This window comes from Cotesia glomerata, linkage group LG4 (genome assembly GCF_020080835.1).
Source record: "Cotesia glomerata isolate CgM1 linkage group LG4, MPM_Cglom_v2.3, whole genome shotgun sequence".
Taxonomy (NCBI): Eukaryota; Metazoa; Arthropoda; class Insecta; order Hymenoptera; family Braconidae; genus Cotesia; species Cotesia glomerata.
The window spans coordinates 539955-563812 of record NC_058161.1 but is presented as its reverse complement, the minus strand read 5'-3'; the positions used below and the strand labels follow the sequence as shown (position 1 = coordinate 563812).

At 32.4% G+C, this 23858-nt stretch overlaps 3 protein-coding genes and 1 long non-coding RNA gene across 7 annotated transcripts in view; 3 read left to right on the top strand and 1 right to left on the bottom strand.

Moving 5' to 3' along the window:
* Positions 1-225: 225 nt before the first annotated feature.
* Positions 226-23858, bottom strand: part of LOC123263158 (organic solute transporter alpha-like protein 3) — a 31634-nt gene continuing 8001 nt past the window's right edge. Inside the window, exons 1-6 of one of the 3 annotated variants that reach the window (XM_044725704.1) lie at positions 6174-6482; positions 5686-5881; positions 2671-2899; positions 2424-2580; positions 1081-1221; positions 227-821 (exon numbers count right to left, since the gene is read on the bottom strand). In XM_044725704.1, the coding sequence (XP_044581639.1) occupies positions 622-821; positions 1081-1221; positions 2424-2580; positions 2671-2899; positions 5686-5881; positions 6174-6276 (1026 nt within the window). In that variant the 5' untranslated portion in view covers positions 6277-6482 and the 3' untranslated portion in view covers positions 227-621. Of the gene's footprint in view, positions 822-1080; positions 1222-2423; positions 2581-2670; positions 2900-5685; positions 5882-6173; positions 6483-23858 lie in introns of those variants that run through there. The other 2 variants (XM_044725705.1, XM_044725706.1) reach the window with 2 other exon arrangements.
* LOC123263165 lies at positions 1242-3474 on the top strand. Its single transcript, XR_006509109.1, has 3 exons — positions 1242-1363; positions 2660-2884; positions 2973-3474. It is a non-coding gene; the product is annotated as an uncharacterized LOC123263165 (long non-coding RNA).
* Positions 6977-10491, top strand: LOC123263152 (nuclear pore complex protein DDB_G0274915). Its single transcript, XM_044725698.1, has 3 exons — positions 6977-7114; positions 7634-9611; positions 10071-10491. The coding sequence occupies exons 1-3, from the start codon at positions 7112-7114 to the stop codon at positions 10445-10447; spliced, it is 2358 nt and encodes a 785-aa protein (XP_044581633.1). The 5' UTR covers positions 6977-7111; the 3' UTR covers positions 10448-10491.
* The window catches only part of LOC123263149 (disheveled-associated activator of morphogenesis 1), a 29970-nt gene continuing 18108 nt past the window's right edge, over positions 11997-23858 (top strand). Inside the window, exon 1 of one of the 2 annotated variants that reach the window (XM_044725692.1) lies at positions 11997-12304. The gene's annotated coding sequence lies outside the window, so the exon portion shown is untranslated. Of the gene's footprint in view, positions 12305-19188; positions 19319-23858 lie in introns of those variants that run through there. The other variant, XM_044725693.1, reaches the window with a different exon arrangement.

Here is a 23858-nt window from a genome sequence, read left to right as displayed (position 1 = left end):
AATGGGTTTAGTTATTAGTTTTACAGTTCAGGTACTTAGAAAGAAGTGAAAAATTATTTTTTGAGTAGCTTAAAATATTTAGAAAATTAAAAAAACTTCTTCAAACCACCTCTTCAAAAGTTAATTTGAAAAATAATTAAATCTTCAATTTTTTAAATATTTAAAATTCTTTTCACAAAATTTAATTAATTATTTACAACTATGATTATATTTAAATTTTAAAATAATAAAACAGTAGCCTAAAATTCCAGAATTTAACCTTAGAATAAATGAAAAAAAAAAAAAAAAAAAAAAAAACAACTACCGTGACACAAAAAAGAATAAATGTCAACGGATCTTCACCTCGACATATCTGTCCTCGAATGGGTTCAGAGTCAGAATAAACTGTTATGTACATAAATTATATTACATCTACATCCACATACCAGATATAATACCAGGTACGCGATACGTAGCATAAAGAAAAGGACAAGACCCAAAGTACACGTTAGATTAATACGAACCGTATCATAAAAATGTGAGCCACGTGTCTTTGCTTATCTTGTCCTTACATAACAAAAAAAAGGTTTATTTGAACTGATAAAATTTTTTTTCTGGAGAAAAAAATTTTGTAAAAACTTTTTATGCTCGCTGGTTGCAATTCTGATTAACATTGATCGGCCGCTTGTTGATCTGGCTGCCAAGATTGATTGTGGTAATTGTTTGTAGGGTTGGCTCGTCAACAGTCGTTGATTTAGTGGCGCTGACGTCCTCTCTGTAGACGAAGGCTGCGACGTACCCAAGAAGCAACATCTCGATTAACATCAGCGCGTTGTAGGTAACTGAAATTGAGAAGGTAACATGAGCCGAGAGATCACCGATCCCAAGCTTTTGTGTAGCCTTAACCCTACCGATTAACCCGGATCACGGTCTCCGTCATCGCGGCCTTTTTTTACTAAAAATTTTGCTACAAAAATATTAATCTCGGCCTTTGTTCGTCTGTCGTCGGGCTCTCACTGCTATTCTTCGTAGAATTTATTTAGATAACTTCATTAGATACTATTGTTATTATAAATTATAAATAAAGGATTTTTAACTTACAGTTTGCATACATCTGCGGAGTTATTGGAGGATTGCAGGGGAACAGTCCAGTTGCCGGAAGAAATTTAATAACAGTAGCCTGGAGTTTTGAGAAAAAGAGGACTAGCTGCGTAAGCAGCGCCTTCAACTGCAGCTTCCCTTCTGAAAACAAACGTAAAACCTTATTTTAATTGTCATTGTTGTTCTTACAAGGGAATTAAAACAGGGAAGGGATTATTACACCTGTGTCAATACCCAGAAGTTTTTTGGGACCGGCTGCCGTGAAATTTGTTTGAAATTCAATGTAAGTTTTGGGTTGTTTGATTTTTAAATTCTTTAAATTGCAGTCTCATTTCAAAACAGACTAACTGTAATTTTAGACCCGTTTTTGTTGATATTATTACAAATTTTCTACTCTAAGTAAACAATTTTATTATTTTTTCTACAATTTTCTCGTTGATGTATCTTCTATGACTTTTATAAATTTAGAGCGTAAAAATTTGAAGACATGCCCCGCTTTTAGAAATAATTATTTTGATTAGTATTATCCCTTATAATAATTAGTATTTTAATCACAATTGTGTGAAATACATTTTTTTTTTCGTATATAAATAACGAAAATGAAATTTTCTGCGCTCGTGTGTCAGCACACACACTTTGCTCGTTGTGCCAATTCCTTTATAGCCCAAAAATCCACCCACTTACACAGTATACATAAAATACCATCACTTTAAATTGTAATAGACAATTTAAATCATTTTTATAAAAAATTTCGTATTTTATATGATTAATAATGTTTCTAAAAAATTATTAGTTTAAAAAAAAACTTTAATAATTAACTAAAAAATTTTTTTATTAAATTACGGAGATTTCTTTTATATTTTTTCTACTTTTTACGAATTTTAAGACCAAAATCCATTTTAAATAAATAAAATTCTAAACTACAGTAGTGCGTTGTCTATTTTATATGATTAATAATGCTTTTGAATAATTATTAATTCCAAAAAAAACCTTCAAATTAATTACAAAAATTTTTTTATTTAATTAAGGAGATTTCCTCTAAAATTATTGCATTTTTTACGAACTTTAAGACCAAAATCTATATAAAAAAAATAAAATTCTAAATTACAGTATCGCGTTGTCTATTTTAAATGCTTAATAATGCTTTTGAATAATAATTAATTCCAAAAAAAAAAAACTTTAATATTAACTAAACAATTTTTTTGTTCAATTAAGGAGATTTCTTCTATATTTTTTCTACTTTTTGGGAACTTTAAGACCGAAATCTATAAAAAAAAAAAATAAAAAATTCTAAACTACAGTATCGTGAACCGTAAAATTGTCGTATTAAAAACTTTTCTCACCTGGGTTCACCTGTTTGAGACTAATCGCAGCAATGTTAATCCCATAGAGAGCCATAAGAATACTTGCAAAACAGAATGGTTGGAAGAAAACGTTGTACGAGGTATAAACAACGGGGTCCTCGAGGTGCATTATCAAAAAAATAATGTATATCATTCCCTAAAAGCATCCGAGCGATTTCTTATTAGCATATATGTTAATCCTTGATTGTGCATCTTATTATGTAAATGTGTTGTAGAATAACCTTACCTGGACAATGGGGAACTGGAGGACGATAATCCTCAGCCAGGACAAATTGGCGTCGTTGAACTGGAGGCTAGGGAAGGGCAGGCAGGGCCAGCAGCAGCAGGGCCCGACTTTGAGGACCATCGCCGGGTCCGAGACCTTCCTGAGCCCGACTTCGGTGACCAGCAAGTACACTCGGTAGAAGGATATCGTCAGCGCCATCTGCGTGACTGCTTCCGTGAGTAATTGAGTCCTGAAATTTTAGATATTGTTAAGAATTGTTGTATGTTTGTCACATTCTGACGCGACAGCCACTAAATTTCCAGGCTGTCCTTTATATTTAGCGAGATACAGATCTGGGACAAAAACTCGGCATTAAAGGCTTGAGATCGATTATTTTCGGGGGAATTGTTAGTTGTTTGGCAAAAACTCTACAGATGCCGGAGATCGAGATCGAGATTCGATCTGCTTACACATAATGAAGTAGTTTCAAGGAGGTAACCCCGTCTAACAGGGAACATACAGGCTGACATTTTTTACGCCGAACCGGTTTTAAGTAATAGAGACACTACAATTACATACACGTACTTCTTATCCTTAAGCTGTTAATTTCGGGAATAAAGACACTGTAACGCTTTTTTCGAAGCTACATTTCGAGTTAACAAGATACACATCTTTTGTTTATTTATTTTTGGTGACATTACCATCATAAATACAATTAGGGGAACGAGCTTAGCGTTTGTGCGAGTTTATAATTGAGGATAATTATTTGCAAGGTTGGCAATTTATTCGATAAGGTTTGATTTGGAATTTGCAGGAAGGATAGTTTGAAATTGCACAATTTTATGATTTCTTTTTCATTTTATTAAAAAAAAAAAAAAAACAAACCCAACAGCCTAAACAATTAACAGGGTTAATAGATACATTAGTTATAAATTTTTGTATAATTTTATAAATAATAAAATAATAATCAAGAGTTCTGACCTATTTTTGAAACTTAGAGATGCCAAAAAATATTTTATTTTGAATTTATTTTGCTAAGGACCTTAAAAAAGATTTTTTTCTACATTTAGGTGGGAAAAAAAATTTTTAAAAGGTAATTCTGTGGAAAATTGAGAAAATTTGGAGTTTTGGTCAAATTTTGGTTTTTAGCAATTCTTAAAAAATTTTTAATATCCCAAAATTCTTACAAAAGGTCTTGGAAAAGATTTTTTTTTCAATTTGGGTGGGAAAAAAAATTTTTTAAAAGGTAATTATTTGGAAAATTGAAAAAATTTTGTGTTTTGGTCAAATTTTGACTTTTAGCGATCCGTAAAAAATTTTTAATATCCCAAAATTCTTACAAAAGGTCTTGGAAAAAATTTTTCTTCTAATTGGGGGGAAAAAAATTTTTTTTTAAGTATTATTTTATCAAAATTCTTTAATAAATTAAAGTTTTGGCCAATTTTTTGAGATTCAGCTTTAATATATTATTAATAATAAAACTAATTTAAATAAAATAAAGTATTTAAATTATATTGCAAGAAAACTTTCACAATAATGATGTATATCATTTCTAGAAATCAGTTATATTGTTCATCCATAATTTATTGTTTTCCAATTTCTCCACCAACTTTTCCTTTAACAATTTTATATCTCCAAAAATGTCTTTAAAAATGATCTTTCTAATTCCAAAAAAACCATCTTAAATATGAGGAATTTAATTCCCTCCGCCCTAAAAACAAGAATGACAAATGAAGAACGACAACAAAAACCGTAGATTAATATTAATCCAACGTTAGCAGCTGATAGACAAATATATATCTACGTCTTCCGACATCGGAGCGATCTCTCATCTCTCAGGAAGGATCAACACGACGTTATCTAATCGCCCTGAAATTAAAAGCCGACCTTCCTCAGATATCGGCACGAGAAACGAGATCATTAGCCTCTAACTCGAATAATCTCATTCTACTTTTTTTTTCTTTTTAATTTTTTTGTCATTTCATCTACAGCCGTTGCTCAAATGTCTCGTTCATTAAAACTGATGGTCCTTTAGTCGCTCTACATCCACAAAGATCTTTTCTAAATGAAACGATCGTCTATTCATTTGAAACCTGACATCGGACACCAATCTTAATCTGAGGTAATTGCCGTCGTTGAAAGTCTTCACCAATATATATATATATTTTCATGAATATTTATGTCCCTTTTTTTTTTTCCTTATTATTCATTTATTTATTCATCAAATAATAATAATAACTAGCAACCTTGCAGTCACTATGTGACTGCCGTGACTTGTGAACTATATAAATAAAATTTTGCTTTACTTAAATAATGAATTTTGTTAAATTGCACTGTACTTTCTTGAATATTGATCTTTTTAAAGATATAAGCTCATCCCAATGTTACACTCATCAAGAGCTTTCATTTGAGTACCCACATCAATTTTTTATATATTTTTCATATATACATATATATAAATATATAAATATATGAAAAATTGATGTGGGTACTCAAATGAAAGGTCTTGATGAGTGTAACATCAAAATGAGCTTATATCTTTAAAAATGTTAATAATTCCCAAGATATCGGTTAAATTGCACTGTACTTTCTTAACTATTGACGTTTTTAAAAATATAAGCTCATCCCGATGTTAGTCTCATCAAGACCTTTCATTTGAGTACCCACATGCATTTTTGACATATTTTTCATATATATAAATATATAAAATATATGAAAAAATTGATGTGGTACTCAAATGAAAGCTCTTGATGAGTGTAACATCAAGATGAGCTTATATTTTTAAAAATGTCAATAGTTCACAAGATACAAAATGGTTTCTTAATTATCTATCTAGAGATAAAGCATTTTCGAATGCAGCCTAAATACTTATCATCATAAATTAACTAAATCCATTTTATCATATAAATATACTGTCCATAAAATTTTGCTTATTCTCTTAATAATATAGATAATAATAATAATCTTGTAACGAACGAGCATGATTAAAAGCAAAAAGCAACAAACAATTTCCAGCGAAAGTAAATTGAAAGTTACCTTGGCAATGAAAGAGCAAGAAGACTACAGAAGCTGGCGATCGGATAAAGCCACAGTATCACAAAGCAGTTCTTCTTGTAGGTCCAGGTCTCTGCCTGAAGAAAGACTCGGTAGGAGGCGTGTGACGCTAATGAGATCGTCGCCATTGTCAGGATCGACCCGATGCTGATGAACACAGTGCCAAATGCTCCCAGTCCTGCAAAAAATGCCCATTCTTAAAAATCCGCACCAGCTGGCTGATAATGATGGCAAGGATTGCTCCTTTCAGTTTATTTTTCTACGAATCGTGTTAAGGAAAATATAATGATAATGGGCCACAGGTTTCAACACGTAATCGCCGAGAGAGTGAAACTTTCACTGAGCAGCAATACACGTTATACTAAGCATGATTATTTTAAAACAAATATTCTTTTGAATTACTGATAATTCAGTAATTGATCAATCTCGCGTAATTATCAATAAATATTCCATTAAAGTCAAAGACTTACGTTCTAGGTACTCTGATGAGGGCGAAATGATATTTTGGTCACAAGAAAGGTTCCAAAAATCGTAAGTTGGGCTGTCTTCCGGCACGCTCAAATATTCGTCCATTTTCACTCAGAAAAATTGTAATTTTCACTCAGAAAAATTGAAAATAAAAGTTTTATTTGATTTAAAGCAACTACTTGCTCTCAGGTTGAACACCAATAGACCAGCGGTGAGTTGCCCGAGTGAGAGTTTCTTCCCCACTCGCTTTCTGTTACATAAACATTATTTGTTTTTATGACTTTGATTTTCAAATCGGGCATAAATCAGTCGGCAAATAAATCAAAATTAATCTCTCATAAAATTGCAACAATCATATCTAATCTCATTACTTTAAAAGAAAAATCTTATCATCACTCCGCTTTTTCCGGAGAAATTTAAAAATAACGAGCAGAGCGATTTCTGCATTTTCGACCGCCAGTTGTTACCTTCAGGCGCTTAGCTCAAAAAAGAATTTTTTTTCGACGGATGGAAAAATAACCTTTTACCAAAAATAAGAGATGGATGTTGACTTGTTGATAGCCGATGGAAGTAAAAGTTTCCTATGTGCTGGGAAATGAAATCGAATTACAGTTCAATAAATCAGCGATCTTGAAGGTCAATCTTCTGACCCGATTTCCTCAATGGCTTCTAACTTTCTTTAGATTGCCTAAAAAATGCCCGCGACATTGAAAGCAGAAAGTGAACTTGGAAGAGATTATATGGAGACTTTATTTGATCTAGGGCTGGATGATCTTTCGTCAAATGGATATATCAACGGTGAGGGTATATATAAATGGAATACCCGAGTTGGGACCTTGCAGAGGGAGAATCACAACTTGGTAAGATAGAGAGAGTTTGAAAGTAGGCCTCAGTCGTTCAGTCAGTTGGTGACTACTTCTCCAGACGATTGGACAGAGCTATGGTGAGTCATTTGAACCAATAACTATCAATTTAACAAACTTAATCAATACTTAATCAAACTAACAAAACTTTGCTGATTATCAATCAGAAATTCAAAAATTCAATCATCCTAATTGAAATGGTCAATTAAATTCTAATTAATTCTCTCTAGAATTGCCAAAAAATTTAAAATTCAAATTGCTGATGAATTAATTAAATATCAAGCTTATAATAAATTAATTCGCTTATTCAAATGAATTAAAAACACAAAACGCAATCAAGCAAATCGTTATTAGTGTGTTAAGTGCGTGCGTGACAATCTCGGACTTTCTCGGTTGGTCACGCTAGTCAAGGACCTCTCGCTCGGTGTTCACTCACCTCTGTATGACTACTTGTTACGTGTGTTTGCTTATAATTTATAAATAATAACATACTATATAAACTTATTGCAAAACGCGGTCAGATCTTCAGAACAAGAATTTTAGACCACGTTTCGGGTCAGAAATTTTTCCGGCCGCTTTAAAATTAATTATTGTTCCAGATATTACTAATTTTGGTGACCATTATTGGTCTGGGAAGATGCCTGGAGCAGGTTCCTTCCAAATTGGAGATCGAGTCTTCGATCAACAGGACGATCGAAGAGGTAGAGCGGATGATAGACCGGGACGAAAAGCTGCCTAAATTGTCAAGGGAGCAGATCGTGGACATTCTGTTCAACATCACGAGCCAGGACATTGATTCGATGGAGGAATCGGTTAGACAAGCGCGATCTGATTATCAGCGAGCGTTGCTGGTGGTCTTGCCGTACAATTCAAAGGATGCGAAGAATCAAGATATCAAGGATTTGTACACCAAGCCGCCGATGGTCCAGATAATTCCTGACTCAGAAGGCATGATTCCCTTTTCTTCGATCCAAGAGGAGAACCCGGTGCTGGACAACTTTATCAGCTCCAAGTATGTGGAGGAAATCAACAACGAGTTTGGGAGCATGCAACACAGTTCGGAAGAGAAGGCAGGGTCTGATCCGGAAAGGTTTAGTTTGATTAGTGATGATTGGGAGATTGAGACCAAGCAGACGAAGAATAACCAGGTTGGATCTGGCAAAACTGATAAGACTACCAAGATGATGAAGACTGCCGAGCCAGAAGCTGTTACTGTGCCTGCTACTAGGTCTACTGTTAATGTTCTGACTTCGGATCAATGGAGGTACTTTGGTCCTCCTGCTACGCCAAAAACTACCACTTCTACAACTACAACAACTACGACGACAACTACTCAGAAACCAACTACAACTACTCGAAGACCAACTACAACAACTACAACAACTACAACGACTACTCGAAGACCAACAACTACAACAACAACCACAAAGTCTCCATTAATTGGATTCTCGAAGGAATCCCACAGAAATTGGGCGCCATTCCTTCCAACCGCAATGTCATCAAGCCTAACGGAAGAAGCTTCCTCAATTCCTCCTTTCAAAAAGCTGCCGACTACCACGACAATCCAACCTGAGATTATCACCTTCGATATGATGGAGATGATGAAGGATGAACCGCAGCCATCAATATTCGTCACGCCAATGTCATCCCACTCTGATGAAAAGCTAATCAATTTAACATCACTAAAAGACTCTAAGATTGAAATTCCGATGAGAAACGAAGTGATGACTCTGCTAAAATCGATTGGACTTAGCGGGAGCGAGACTAAGTTAAATGCCAATCCCTCGGCAGGCCAGGGGATCTACGCGACCAATTTCGAAATTCCAGAGTCTGATAGCATTGGCCAGATGTCCGCGATGGGGGTCGACTCCCCGACGATTGCCAGCCAGAATACCTTCGAGCAGACTCCCAAGGACGTCCGGCAAGGGTTCAACAACTTGGCGCCAGATGTTCAGTGGCTGTTCCAGAGATTCGGTATGGCTGCTCTAAAAGATTTGGACAATCAGAAACAAACTACTACTTCTACGACAACCAGGGCTCCAGTTCCAGTTCGCTGGAATAACTTCAAGCCTCTTCCGACTTCTGAGGTCAAGGACGAGTCTATGAGGGAGTTCCTCGCTAAATTCGGCCTGGGGACTGACAGGAACCGCAAGTCTATGAAAGATCAGCGAACGGCAGAAAAAGATGAGCAGTCAGTGATAGAAGCCGTTCCTGAGAACATGAGGGGTATTCTGGCCAACATAGGACTCATAGAACGGAAAAGTCGTCCTGGAAAGGCTAAGCCAACTCCGAGGGTTGATTCCGAGCCTAAATTGCACGTCTTCAAGCCCCATGAGATTCAACTCAGTGATCAGCGGCAGCGGATCAAGATTAATCAGCTTCTAGACACTGTAAGACTCGCTCAGGAGGGCAAGGCTCAGGTTTCTGATGTCCGTCAAGCTGCTTCCGAGCTTCTAGAGACGGCTAAGACTCTCAAGGAAGGCCCTGACCCGCTGAATCTTCAGGAGTTGATGCAGATGTACAACAACGAAGCTAGGAATGAGGTCAAGCGGCAGAACAATTCTTCAATGTCTGATGGTAAGTTGTTTTTTAATTCGGGTTATATGCGTAACCCTTTGAACATTCTTTAGATAAGTAGCTTTTGACCGTTGGACGTTTCTCAATCAGTAACTGGTTTTGTCCTTACTTTTTTTAGTTTTCTAGTCGTTATATGTATTAATAAACATAAATGTATGTCTCGTTGCATCATCCAGAACTTTCATGTTTTTTTAACATGTGCTACTGCTACAATATTGCAGAAATTCAATATATTCAGTTTGGTACGCCTTGTCAAGCGAATTGCATGTCTGAGAATTGCATGACAAGTGTCGGGAGCTGACAAGTTAAATAATTGTTAGAATGAGGAAATAACGGTGATAATATTATTCCTGATGATATGAATTTGCTGCATGCTATTTACTGAATTCGTTAAATAAAAGTTGTTTTTCTGATGCGTGAAAGTCGTTTGACTACTTTTTAAAGTACAATTGTTAATAGGAACTCCGGATGCCGAAGAGGATTCTACTACGTCAATCACGACAGCTTCTCCCACTCCGGCTACTTCCAGCGAAGCGACAGGTGCGGAAATGCCTAAAGACGCTGAGTTATCGGCAGACAGTGTGGGGGTTTCCAGCGACTCTAGCAGCAAGACCACGGAGAGCGCCAATATTGATGACCTAGCGGACTCTTTCGGAGGAACCACCAGCGAGCCTGATCCTGTTTTACCGACGCCCAAGAAAACCGGGCTCTATTTTCTCGTAGATTGGAATTCCTTCTTGGAAGTCGGTGAGGATGATAAGGACAGTAAGGTCAATCTGAGGTTCGCTCCCAAAGCTGGAGATAGGACGCAGTTTATTCCAGTTGTTATTCCGTAGTTTTTGTAATTTTGTTGGTAGTTTTAAGCGTGTGAATAGTATTTATATTTTATTTTTGTTCAAAGATTTAATTTTGTAGTTTTAGGTTTATGTTGTACTTTATGCCATTGAAAATAAATTTTTATTATATTTATAACTTGTCATATCTACATATTAATGCAAGAATTTATTATTTTTATTCTTTAGTTTGTTTATTTAAAATCATTTGATGTTAACAAGTCATTTTTTTTTTTAACAAAAAGCCTATTAAATATTAATAAATTCTTCAATCATATTTAATACAAAAATTTATTTTTTATTTTAGTAGTATAAATATGACTTTTCCCGACTCTAAATAATCAAATAGGACTTAAAAATTGTTTTTAATTTAAAAACATAATTGATTTTCACCAAAAAAGGATCACAAAATTCCAATCCAAAAAAATATTTTTTTTTCGTTTCCTCTATTTTACACATAATTTTTTTTTTTTTTTTTTATCTTAGTAGTATAAATATGACTTTTCCCGACTCTAAATAATTAAAGAGGACTTAAAAATTGTTTTTAATTAAGAAACATAATTAATTTTCACCAAAAAAGCATCAAAAAATTCCAATCCAAAAAAAATGTTTTTTTTTCGTTTCCTGTATTTTATCCATAATTTCATTTTTATTCATGAATTCATCATTTACATTATAAAATAAATATTTAAAAAATGATGTTTTAATATATAAACTCCTATAATATCATTTGATGTTCAAAAAGTCATCATCAAATTTATCAATTCCTATAATAAATTTATCGACAATCGATATAACTTTACATTTACCATCAATCCTTACTTCTAACGATAAAGCAGACTTCTACTCACCACAGAACTTCGTAACAACCCTGATAGCCACCTTACCTATAACTTACTATCAATCTACGTCCGCAATTTGAAACAAACTTGACGGAAAGAGTTGGCAAAGCGAGCGATTACCTATTAGTTACCTATAACTTACTCTGCAAATAGACGGCAAAACTTGCTGTACAAGTATTTCCATCAAATTGTAGTAAAGTTGAAAGGAAATTTAACTACAAGTTTGATTGTTAACTTGTATTCAAGTTGCGGCCGTAGATTTCCGTCAATTTGCTTACAACTGTTGTTGAGTGAAGAATTACCGCCAACTTGATGTATAAATTAACCGTAACTGCTGGAAGTCAACACTTACTGAGAAAGCGCTGGCTATCAGGGTAAGATCAATCCCTCCAAAAATACCTCCTAAATTTTTTCATACAAATGTAAACCAATGTTTCTTAAATATTGATGGCTTTAATGGAGCTTTCGAGTCAAATAAAATCCTTTATCTATCTATCTATGAATCTATTCCCCAACAAAACAACATTTTCCTTCATCTCCACAACGTACCCTCCTAGATGACAATCCCGACCCCCAAAAGCCCACCCAGAATCTGAATTGTCAAGCCGAAGTGGATGAACTCCATCGCTCTGACATCCCAGCTTCTGTTCGATAAATCGAAACGTTTGCGTACTGCGAACGCGTCGCCTTAACGACGCAGCTCGTCAGGCCGACGGACAGGCGCAGACGTACTCTCGGTCTTTACTCTGACTCCGTTTGCCTAGTTTCTGTCACGGTTTTCCCAATACAAGTCCATGTGTCCAAGTTGCGCTTACCTCTCAAAGTATCTCCAAGCTTTAATTCTCAATTATTAAATCCAATCATCTCCCCCAAAAAGATCATCAACCCCTTCATTAATCATCACCCCAGTTCTAGTGATCAGGATGATTGTCACCTTTGTTGTCTTCGGGAATCCGAAGCCTTCTGTCAAGAACATGTGCCCTTTCGGCGTCTATTGATCCGCCTGCTCCAAAGCTAGGTGAGTTTTTTCCTATTTCTAATTAATTCCACTTTCTCATTTTAATTAATTAACATTAACAGCGCAATTGCATAATTCTCGACGGTTATTATAATTAAAGTCAAGCTAGTTTGGCGGAGTATTGATCGTGTTTGGGTTTCGTCTGGTGAGTCTCTGACTTTTGAACCCTTCTTGTAGCACAACAATGAGACGCGTCAGCATTGTCACCTTTTTTGACTAAAAAACAGCCAAGTAGTGATCAATGTAATGTGCCACGTGCTAGGTTGGAAGCTTTAGACACTAGTGCATGCCTTGAAATAGCTCAATGCAGTGTTTGAAGAGAGCGTCTATCTTTCCGCCTTTCTCCAACATGACTTGGACATTACATTACACTAGATCAAGACTTGCTCACTGATTAACGATACTCTATATTGAATCGTTTCCCCATTAACGACCGCACCTGCATCGGTATCGATATCATGTCCAGGGGAGAGATAATTTAAATCCAGCCGATGATTAATGAATGATGAATTAATGGAGATTGTTGGTAGGCAATTCAAGTCTTAATTAACTGCGGATCGTCTTACCGAATCTACCTTGTAGGCTTTCCGCTAGACACTTTTACAAGCAATTATTGTATATGCTAATTGAATTGATTAAGCTAGGCAAGCTAATTCGCTTTGTGGGGGTTAGTTGTTTTGTTTTGTTGGTTGTTTCGGAGGTAATTGGGTTAATTAACTAGCGATGGATTGTAAATTGTGGGAGATATTACTAATAGGAAGGAGGTCGGAAATTTCGGTTATTAATTATTTATGTCAAGGGTTTTGAATTGTGGCGTGCGTGATAAGGTTAGGGTGGTTGTTTCATCATGAACGGCTTAGTGAGTTAAGGGAGGAAATGTTAGTTGTAAAATTTTGGGAAGTTTAGATTTATTTTGTAAATTAATAATTATTTTTTTAATTGATTTCTTGATGGTTTAAAAAATTAATGAATTCGATTTTTAGTTACAAAATTTACTTTCGTTTTTATGAATGAAATTTATTGATTAAATATTTATGAAATATCGACTTTATAAATTAAATTTGTAACTCTATTTTTGAACAGACAAGAATAGATCAATTAGATTAACTTCTCAATAAAGCGAAAGTCATTATTCTTCATTGACTTTACTAAAATAAGTTTATCGAGCGACTGAATAATTTAATTTCGATAATATTAATGAATTAATAAATTAAAGTAAATATTTTGATAAAATAGTATTGTGATTTTCGGTAAAACAAAATGACCTTTATTAAGCATGTAATAATAAGGAGATAATGATTCAAGTGCAAATCCTCGTAAATATATATGACAAAACACACAGCACGCGAGCAGAAGTAAGTTGCAAAATAACTTGGCATTTTAAAATGTCAGTACCTTCCTACATGGATTCCGATACATCTATTCGTACTTCACTTATATATTTACCTTGTATATATATCTAGTATTTTATATCACCTATTGTCAATTGTAAATTGTTAATTCATTGACAATCGATGAGGAAGTGTTATAATATGTCTTTAGACCGATTATTTTTACTTTGAACGTTCCACAATTATTAAATCATTTATTATTATTTTATTTTAAAATTCTAATTCTAATAATAATAACAATAACAATAATAATAATAATAATAATAATAATAATAATAATAATAATAACTTGTTTTTAAAAATTAAAATTAAAAATTTTGGAGAAAAAAAATGTAGATAAAATAAAATTGATAAAAATCTTTCATATAAAAAATGAAATCCTCTATTATTATTATCATTAAGCTTGTAGATAATTAAACTACAAACGTCTCGCTGATTAATTTATTGTAAATCAAAATCAGATAAGTAAACATATTTCATAGTAGATAATTAAGCCGTAAGCGATAAGAATATTTAATTTCCAATTAATAAAAATCCCGACTGATTAATTAATTGAATCCATAATTCGAAATAATACAGGATATATATTATACATGTGTGTAGAGCGATATAATTTTACAGAAGTGCACATGGGTATGGTGCAGTGAGATTCAGTCTCGAAAATAGTCTCGGTATTTACCCGTGAAACGAAGAAACTCCGACCTCGAGTTAGATCTTCGTTATTTTTCAACTCTATTTATTTTTCTCGGGATTTTTACGGCGAGCGTTAAAGTGAGACACCAAGCCTTGGTAGAGCGTAAGATTGAGTAAGATTGAATTTTAAAGCGACATGACTCCGAGCTGGAGGGTGACAACACGAGCAGAGCCGTGTTTATTACGCTGATAAACTACTCGAGTATTAATAGATGTAAATAGATAGACCAGAGGCTGGATAGGAGAGGCTTGAGGTTGGAGATGCTCTACACTGTGTCAATTGGTACAAAGAACCCGATGAAATCGATACTGAGACCAAGACCGAGACCGAGATCGGCTTTACGAGCTTCATACATCTCTACGTCTCGGTAGAGTAACGACCTTAGGTATTAACATGTGTGCAGCTGTCAGCTGCTTGTTTGGTTTGCTCTTCAAGGGGACTAGTCTATTATATCTACATCTATAAGTGTATTCTTATTCATATTCATATAAATATGTTGGAAGAAGAGTGTTCACATGGAAGCTTACTAGGTCCTGCCAGACCATGTGTAATTGTCTACACTCTAGTCTATGGCAGAAGTCCTGAATCTTGGAACTGGTTTTCTTGGTGATCAAACTTGGACCTTGACCATCGCACTAATTTCAGCCCGGGGACAGATAGTGACAGTTAGTTACGACTTTGGTGGAGTTTGCAAAGTCCGTTTGCAGAAAGTGACCTTACTTTTGGTAATTTTAAGAGAAATGATACATAATATTGAGCTTAATAACAAGGATTTTATTTTTGTGGAGAAAATTGAGCTAAAGTGATCAACTTTCGTGTTTTATGAAGAATTGTGCATCATATTGATCAATATTTGGGTGTTTTTTTTTAATATCATGCATAATTTGAACATAATTAGGTAACGTTCTTAGTTTTTATCAATATTTGTGCATGATTTTGAGGTCAAAGGATTGATATGTTCTCATTTTATCTAAATTCATGCATAATTTGATTATAATTAGTCAAAATTTATGCTTATTGATAAAATTGTGCATGATTTTGAGCTCAAATGGTTGACATGTTCTATTTTTATTAAAATTGATGCTTAATTTGAGCTGAAATGATCAAAATTTAGTATTTTCATCAAAAATTATGCATCATATAAAGATAGTTGGCCTATATAATCAATTCAAATCTAAATTGATGCATAATTTTGAGTTTGAATGAACTACATTTGATATTTTTATAAAAATTCATCCACAATTTGAACTCGAATGATCAAAATTTGGAGATTTTATCAACATTAATGCATAATTTGAGCATAGTTAGTCAAAATTTATGCTTATTGATAAAATTTGTGCATGATTTTGAGCTTAAATGGTTGACATGTTCTATTTTTATCAAAATTCATTCTTAATTTAAGCTGAAATGATCAAAATTTAGTATTTTTATCAAAAATTATGCATCATATAAAAACAGTTAGTCTATATGATCAATTCAAATCTAAATTGATGCATGATATTGAGCTCAAATGAACGACATTTGATATTTTTATAAAACTTCATGCATAATTTGAGCTTAAATGATCAAAATTTACCGTTTTTATTAAAAACTATGCATAATTTTAGTTCAAATAGTCAAAATTTGATAATTTTATTAAAATTTATGCATAATTTGAGCTCAAACGATGAAAATTTAGTGTTTTTATTAAAAAGTATGCATAATTTTAGTTTAAATAGTCAAAATTTGATAATTTGATCAAAATTCATTCATAATCTAAGCTTAAATGATCAAAATTTCCTATTTTTATTCAAAAGTATGCATGGATTGAGTTCATATAATCAAAATTTTTCTAATTTTATCAAAATTCATGCATACATAATTTAAGCTTAAATGATAAAAAATTACTGTCTTTATAAAAAATCATGCATATTTAAAGGTCAAATTTTCAATAATTGTTAATTATTTAAAAAATCATGCATTTTTTAAACTCAAATGACTGATAATATGTATTAGCATCATTTTTTGAGCACAATTACTCTCTACAATCATTTTACATAAAAAATAGATCATTTTGAGCTTGATCATGATCACAAGTATATTAGCTCAACACATCTCCCTTAAAATGACGTCATTAGCAGGATCAAAAACTTATCTCACGAGGGAAAAATCGTTGACATCGATTCGCCTAGATCGGAGATAAACTATATTCAGCAGGTATATGTTGTTGTATCTTGGATCTCTCGACGGTACATTACACTAAACCGCGAATTCCTTTCACGGTCATCGAGACTGAAAGCTAAAGCTAACTAAAGCGTTTCCACGACTCGTAAAGAACTTGTTGCTCTGCTAAGGTTCATCAACTATTGCTTCTTTTTCTGGCTTTTACTACCTTGTGCCTCAGTCAGCAGCCTCCAGACACCAATCCAACTTTTATTCCTATCCTCAGTTTCTCCCCCCTGACATTGTCATCACTTTTTGCGAGGCGCCTTCTTAGAACACTTGTTTATTGTTTTTGCAGATTGTTTCGATTAGCAAGAACCACAATCAGAATCATAATCCGTGCTCTAAGACCGTCAATTGCTTTAATTTGCGCAATTGCCGCTTGTACTAGACCCTCCGGATGCTATCATTACCCGCAATTTGCGTTACATTTAAGCCAGGCGTCAATTTTATTTTTTTTTATTTTATTTATTTTAATTTTTATGAAATTGATCAGTGTCCTTGACCCGATCTTTTTATACAGCTATTGATTATTATAATTGATAATTAATATTATTCTTATCAATTTTTTCTCCAAAATTTTAAATTCAAGTTCAAAAATAAAGTCATAAAATCCATCCATAATTTTCAAAAGTTTAAAATGCTAATTATGGCTAAAATATTGAAGATAAAACAAATACAAAGGACCTTTTTTATAAAGAATTAAATTTTCTACAAAGGTCCTTATTAATTTTGCCCTATCTTAATTTTTTTCTCCAAAATTTGAATTTAAAATTCAAAAATAACATTTTAAAATTTATCCATAGTTTTCAAAAGTTTAAAATGCTGATTTTGGCTAAAATATTGAAGATAAAAAAAATATAAAGGACCTTTTTTTATAGAAAATTAAATTTTCTATAAAAAATTCTTATCAATATTGCCCTATCTTAATTTTTTTCTTCAAAATCTGAATTTAAAATTTAAAAATAACCTTCTAAAATAAATCCATAGTTTTCAAAAGTTTAAAATGTTAATTATAGCTAAAATATTGAAGATAAAAAAAATACAAAGGATCTTTTTTATAGAGAATTAAATTTTCTACAAAAAGTCCTTATTAATTTTCTCCTATCTTTATTTTTTTTCCAAAATTTAAATTTAAAATTCAAAAATAACATTCTAAAATCTATCCATAGTTTTCAAAAGTTTAAAATCTTAACTATAGCTAAAATATTGAAGATAAAAAAAATACAAAGGACCTTTTTTTATAGAAGATCAAATTTTTTACAAAGATCCTTATCAATTTTGCTTTATCTTAATTTTTTTCTCCAAAATATGAAATTAAAGTTAAAAAATAACATTTTAGAATTTTTCAAAAGTTTAAAATGCCTATTATGGCTAAAATATTGAAGATAAAAAAATTAAAAAGGACCTTTTTTATAGAGAATTAAATTTTCTACAAAAATGGCCTTATCAATTTTGTCTTACTTTATTTTTTTTCCAAAATTTGAATTTAAAATTCAAAAACATTATTTTAAAATCTATACATAGTTTTCAAAAGTTTAAAATGCTAATTATAGCTAAAATATTGAAGATAAAAAAAATTACAAAGGACCTTTCTTATAGAAAATTAAATATTTTACAAAAAAAGTCCTTATCAATTTTACTGTATCTTTAATTCTGAGGAAAAAGTTTTAAAATAAAGAATCAATAAAATTAAATTTTGGAAAGAGTGTAATAACACTAACAAAAATTAAAAAATAAAATCGATAAATGTCCTTGACCCGATCTTTCCACCCAACAAACATCCCTCTTAACGGCCGTGAAATTATAGCAATTATGCAACTATTTATCTTTTAACTGAGGGCGTGGAGGAAATTACCATGCATGCTTCCGGAGTCCAATTACCAGCGTTATCATAATTGTAATAATAATTTTAAATATCGACTTAAAATTGCAACATTGTCCTCGATGTTTATCATTTAGTGTCCTGGATAGATAATTTATGCGTTGATTAAAAATAAAAATTGCTGTTAAGTTCTATGGAGTGTCTCTACACCTATAAACTCGACGTCTCGCCAAATGGGTCAACCAAATGGGTGACTAACCTCGTGCCACGGGTAGGGGGACAGATGTTTTAGTTTGGTCCACGCACTTCCTACTCCAGCTCCTTTCTGTTCTGTTGAAAAGGGCTTCCACTCGGCCCCTAAAGGATAACCTTCAATGTTTAACTACCCTCATGTCAATTTACTACAGACTGTACCTACATGAGCATGACTATAGTTTTTCTATCCAAGCGACAGACATTCGGCAGTAGCGACCCGGCTGCTGTCAAAAATGCCGGCTTTTTTTTGAGGAAATGTTTTTTTTTAAACATAAATTTATCTGAAAAATTTCTGTGAATTCTAAGTGCGAATTTTTTTTTAAATCAAATTTTTTGGTAATTGCTTTTATTTAAATTCTGGCTCATGGGTGGGAGATAAAAAAATTGATAAGGATTTTTTTTATAGAAAATTAAATTCTCTACAAAAAAGGTCTCTTATGTTTTTTTTGTCTGTTCAAAATTTGAGCGACAATTTTAATTTAAAAATATTTGTAAAAATTGTTGACTTTGAAAATAAAAATAAAAATGTGTGTAGATTTAAAATAAAAATGCCGTAAATTACTCGCGATATATTAATTAAAGTGTAAAGGAGATTTACCATAAGAGCGTCTAAGTCTATAAGTCGACATTCCGGCGAATTTCTCGAGGTAAATTATCATACAAATGACTTTCAGCTTTGATTTTAACTCAATATTTATCTGCTTAACTTTTAACACGGCATTCCTTACACTCGGGGTTTCTATTATATTATTATATTTGTATACAAGTGTCGATTGCCGGTAATTCTTAAGACTTGCGATCTTAATGCCGCGGCCTATTTTTACTTTGTCAATTTCCGGATTTTCGCGCACATAAGGGTGACGAGAGAGTTACAGAACAAATTATCCAATCGGACGTGTCACTCTTGTCTAAAGCTGAATTGCAAGAGCAAGCCAAGACCGGAAGAGTTTAAGTGTGTACTTTTATTTGTACATGTGTGAAATCGATTATATTTATCTTTGATGTATAAGGATGTGCGGTATTATTATGTACACGTGATAAATGTCCACGAGCTGTTAAAGTCATCGCTTATCCGCACATTCATGCAGTGAAAAGTGAAATTTTTTTTTATTATTATTTTTTATTTTATCGAATAAAAATTTATACATCATTATTTATTAATTAATAATAATAATAATAATATCTAGCAACCTTGCAGTCACTATGTGAACTATAAATAAATAAAATTTTGCATTATTAAATAATGAATTTTGTTAAATTGCACTGTACTTTCTTGAATATTGACTTTTTTAAAGATATAAGCTCATCGCGATGTTACACTCATCAAGAGCTTTTATTTGAGTACCCACATGCATTTTTGATATATTTTTCATATATACATATATATAATATATATAAATATATGAAAAATTGATGTGGGTACTCAAATGAAAGGTCTCGATGAGTGTAACATCGGGATGAGCTTATATCTTTAAAAATTTCAATAGTTCACAAGATACAAGGCCATTTCTTAATTATGTCAAATTGCACTGTACTTTCTTAATTATTGACAACATTTTTAAAGATATAAGCTCATCCCGACGTTACACTCATCAAGAGCTTTCATTTGAGTACCCACATGCATTTTTCATATATTTTTCATATATACATATATATAATATATATAAATATATGAAAAATTGATGTGGGTACTCAAATGAAAGGTCTTGATGAGTGTAACATCGGGATGAGCTTATATCTTTAAAAATGTCAATAGTTCACAAGATACAAGGTCATTTCTTAATTATGTATCTAGAGACAAAATTTTTCTTATTCTCTTAATAATGTAGATAATAAATTTCATTTGATTGAATAAAATATAAATTTATTTCGACGAAAAAAAATTAACGGTTGACTGAATCTTATAAATTTCTAATAATAAATTCAAAAAAAAAAATACAAAAAATGTTAGCAAAATAGAGTCCCGTTAAAAAGACAATATAATAATTTAAAATTCTTGATGGCTTCCTGGACGCCTTTGACCGCAGTACAGACAAAACAAATATTCAGCAGTCTAGATCAGTATCTTTAGTTTCTAGCCGGGTTTCTATCCGGAGAATATATATTAACTTCGAAATGATTCATCGAGGTGGAAATGAGTTGGGGTTGAGACCTGTGCTCCCAGACGAAATCAATAGTAAACACTCCCTCGCATCTTCAACCCCCAGCAGTCTTAACCCTCTAATTACTTCTATTCGGTTACTCGCTTAAACAGACAGACCAGACCGACTGACTGTTTAATGCCCAGTTCAATACTCGATACCGATACCGTTAAAGTATTCAAAACACTGTGTGACCTTGGTACAAATGTCTCGTGAAATGGATGACTTAACGGGCCAGAGTAAGTAGGTACGAAAAATTAACATAACACATCATAAAATCACAATACGCTTTTGTTCAATAAACTCGAAAGATTTAGCCATTTTTTAACCAAAAAAATATTCAATTAAAATTAATAAAAAATAAATGAATTATGCTTGAGAACATAGAGCATGAATAGACGTTAACTTGCAAAATGGTTGAGAAATCACCGATAGGTCTGCTCTCTCATGCATAAAGTTTCTAATCTCCCAGGCTTTGAGAGCGAAAAAATAAATATAAAATATAAAATATAAAATAATAAAAAAACAGTGAATGAAAAGAGAAAAAGGCTTGGTAGCAATACGCGGGTAAATGTAATAGTTTTAGAGGAAAAATCTCGGTCCACTGACCCAGAATCGGGCGATAAGCTAAGCCTGATACGCTGATCCTGATAGTTCTTTATTGCATACAAGGCACTTCCTATTTTCTCCTCTCCACTCGCTAAAATTCGTTATTAGTTATTACCCTCATTACCACCATCATCATCATCTACATCTATATTTTCATTTTTACGACCATTTAACTGCACAGAAAACTTTTATCGAGCCGCATAACCCGATGTTTATCAAAGAAAATAACTTTGGACGTGAGAAGATTAACATCGTCCAAATACGAACGTGTCCGGGTTATTTATTGCGCTCAGCAATGAGCTAACAATCTTTCAAAGTGTTTAACATTTATTTTGAACTCCTTCCTACTTGCTCGAAGGTGTTTGCCGGCAAATTCTCCTTGTTACATTTATGTGGTCTACTTACAGTCCGGAAAGGACACTTGGTTGTTATTATTATCATTATTATTATTATTATTATTATCTTTTTGACACTGATGATTTTTAGTTAGTTAGTTATACTTAATACGCGTCCGGCATTATTATATATCAAGACAGCCCACGCGTTTTATTTCATTTATTAACATTGTGTGTGACTTGATTTAAATGCCGGTCAGATACGGCCTCGTTGGTCGCGATCGAGATCCAGATCGAGATCTATATTCATTTCATCTATTCCAAAACAACAGGAGGTCACTGTCCTATATTATTTATATTTTTCTTAAAAACATAATTCAATTTTTAATTATTTAAAAATAATACCATTTTTTAATTTATTTATTAGTATTATATTGACTAAATTTTAAATTTTTTTTATAAAAAAATAAAAAATTTTTAGGAAATTATTTTTTAATCTAAAAATTTAAAAATTAAAAAAATAATGTATTTATTAATAATGTCGTAATGATGATAAATAAATTACCAAAAAATCTAGTAAACGATTCGATTACTTACATCGATAGAAAATAAAGTTAAATGTCAGCAATTACCGATGTTAATACGTATTAAAAAGTTTTCATTAATATGATGACTGTAAGAGTGGACGAGACGAAATCCGGGGGAACACTAACAGTAATAAAAATCCATTTTTATCGGCAATAAATACCTTAAGACCTGAGATTTGACAAATATCACGGCGATCGCGGCTAGATATAAATATATTTACATAAAGGTCTTTTGAATTATTTATCATCACTACGCTCGCGGATAAAAAAATTCTACTGATATCTAATTGTAATTGTCCATTTCGCTTTATGGGTGTCATCATTTGACATTATTAATTCATACATCTAGTGTCTCAATTCGGTAATATAAAAAAAAAAAATTGGTAATTTTTAATAATAAAAGCTAAGAAGGAGATCGAGAGTAGATTGTCGGCTCTGAAAGTTAGAATGATCCTCTGAATAATATTAAGAGAGTATATAAGTTAAGTATTAAATGTGTGGACATGTGAGTGTATAATACTACAGTATAACGGGTCTCGGTGAGTAGGTCGATTCGTGGTACGTGCAGCAGTTGACACCGATTAGGACATTGAGAATTAAATGAATATAATATGTAGTAACCATACGCGGTGTAGAGCACTTTAACACTATAGACCCGGTCTTTCTCCGACGACTCAATTTTTGGGTGGTCTAGGCGCTTTTAGTCTCGTTGTTTACACATTTTACTTGGATCGGTATTTGCCAAAGAGATTATGGGCTCCGAGCCATCCCGAGATATTTAGATTTTTATTTTTTATTTATACATATAGAGGATTAAATTAAAGTTAAGCGATAAATCTCTAGTGAAGCCGTGGCATTATCGGGTGTCTAGTCGTGTAGGTGTCGTGACATAATACTCAGGCATTTTAAAAGTATACGATCTTTCACCTCTATGCAGATATCGGTACTGTTGGCATGTGAAAAAAGGATATAAGCATTATCAACAAATAAATTCACACTTACACCTGGGTTGTGTTAATTGTCTGAATCTTTTGAATTTTTTTAAATTTATTATTATTATTATTTTAAACAGAAATTTAAGTTTTGACTCTCAAAAATTTCTGATGTAATTTTTTTAGGGTGAAAACACAATTTTTAAATGAAATTTTGCTTTATTAAATAATGAATTTTGTTAAATTGCACTGTACTTTCTTAAATAATGACATTTTTAAGAATATAAGCTCATTCTAATGTTACACTCATCAGGAGCTTTTATTTGAGTACCCACTTGCATTTTTTATATATTTTTCATATATACATATATATATATATATATATATATATATATATAATATATATAAATTTATGAAAAATCGATGTGGGTACTCAAATGAAAGCTCTTGATAAGTGTAATGTTGGAATAAGCTTATATCTTGGAAAATATCAATATTTTACAAGATACAAGGTCATTTCTTAATTATGTTAAATTGCACTGTACTTTTTTAACTATTGACGTTTTTAAAGATATAAGCTCAT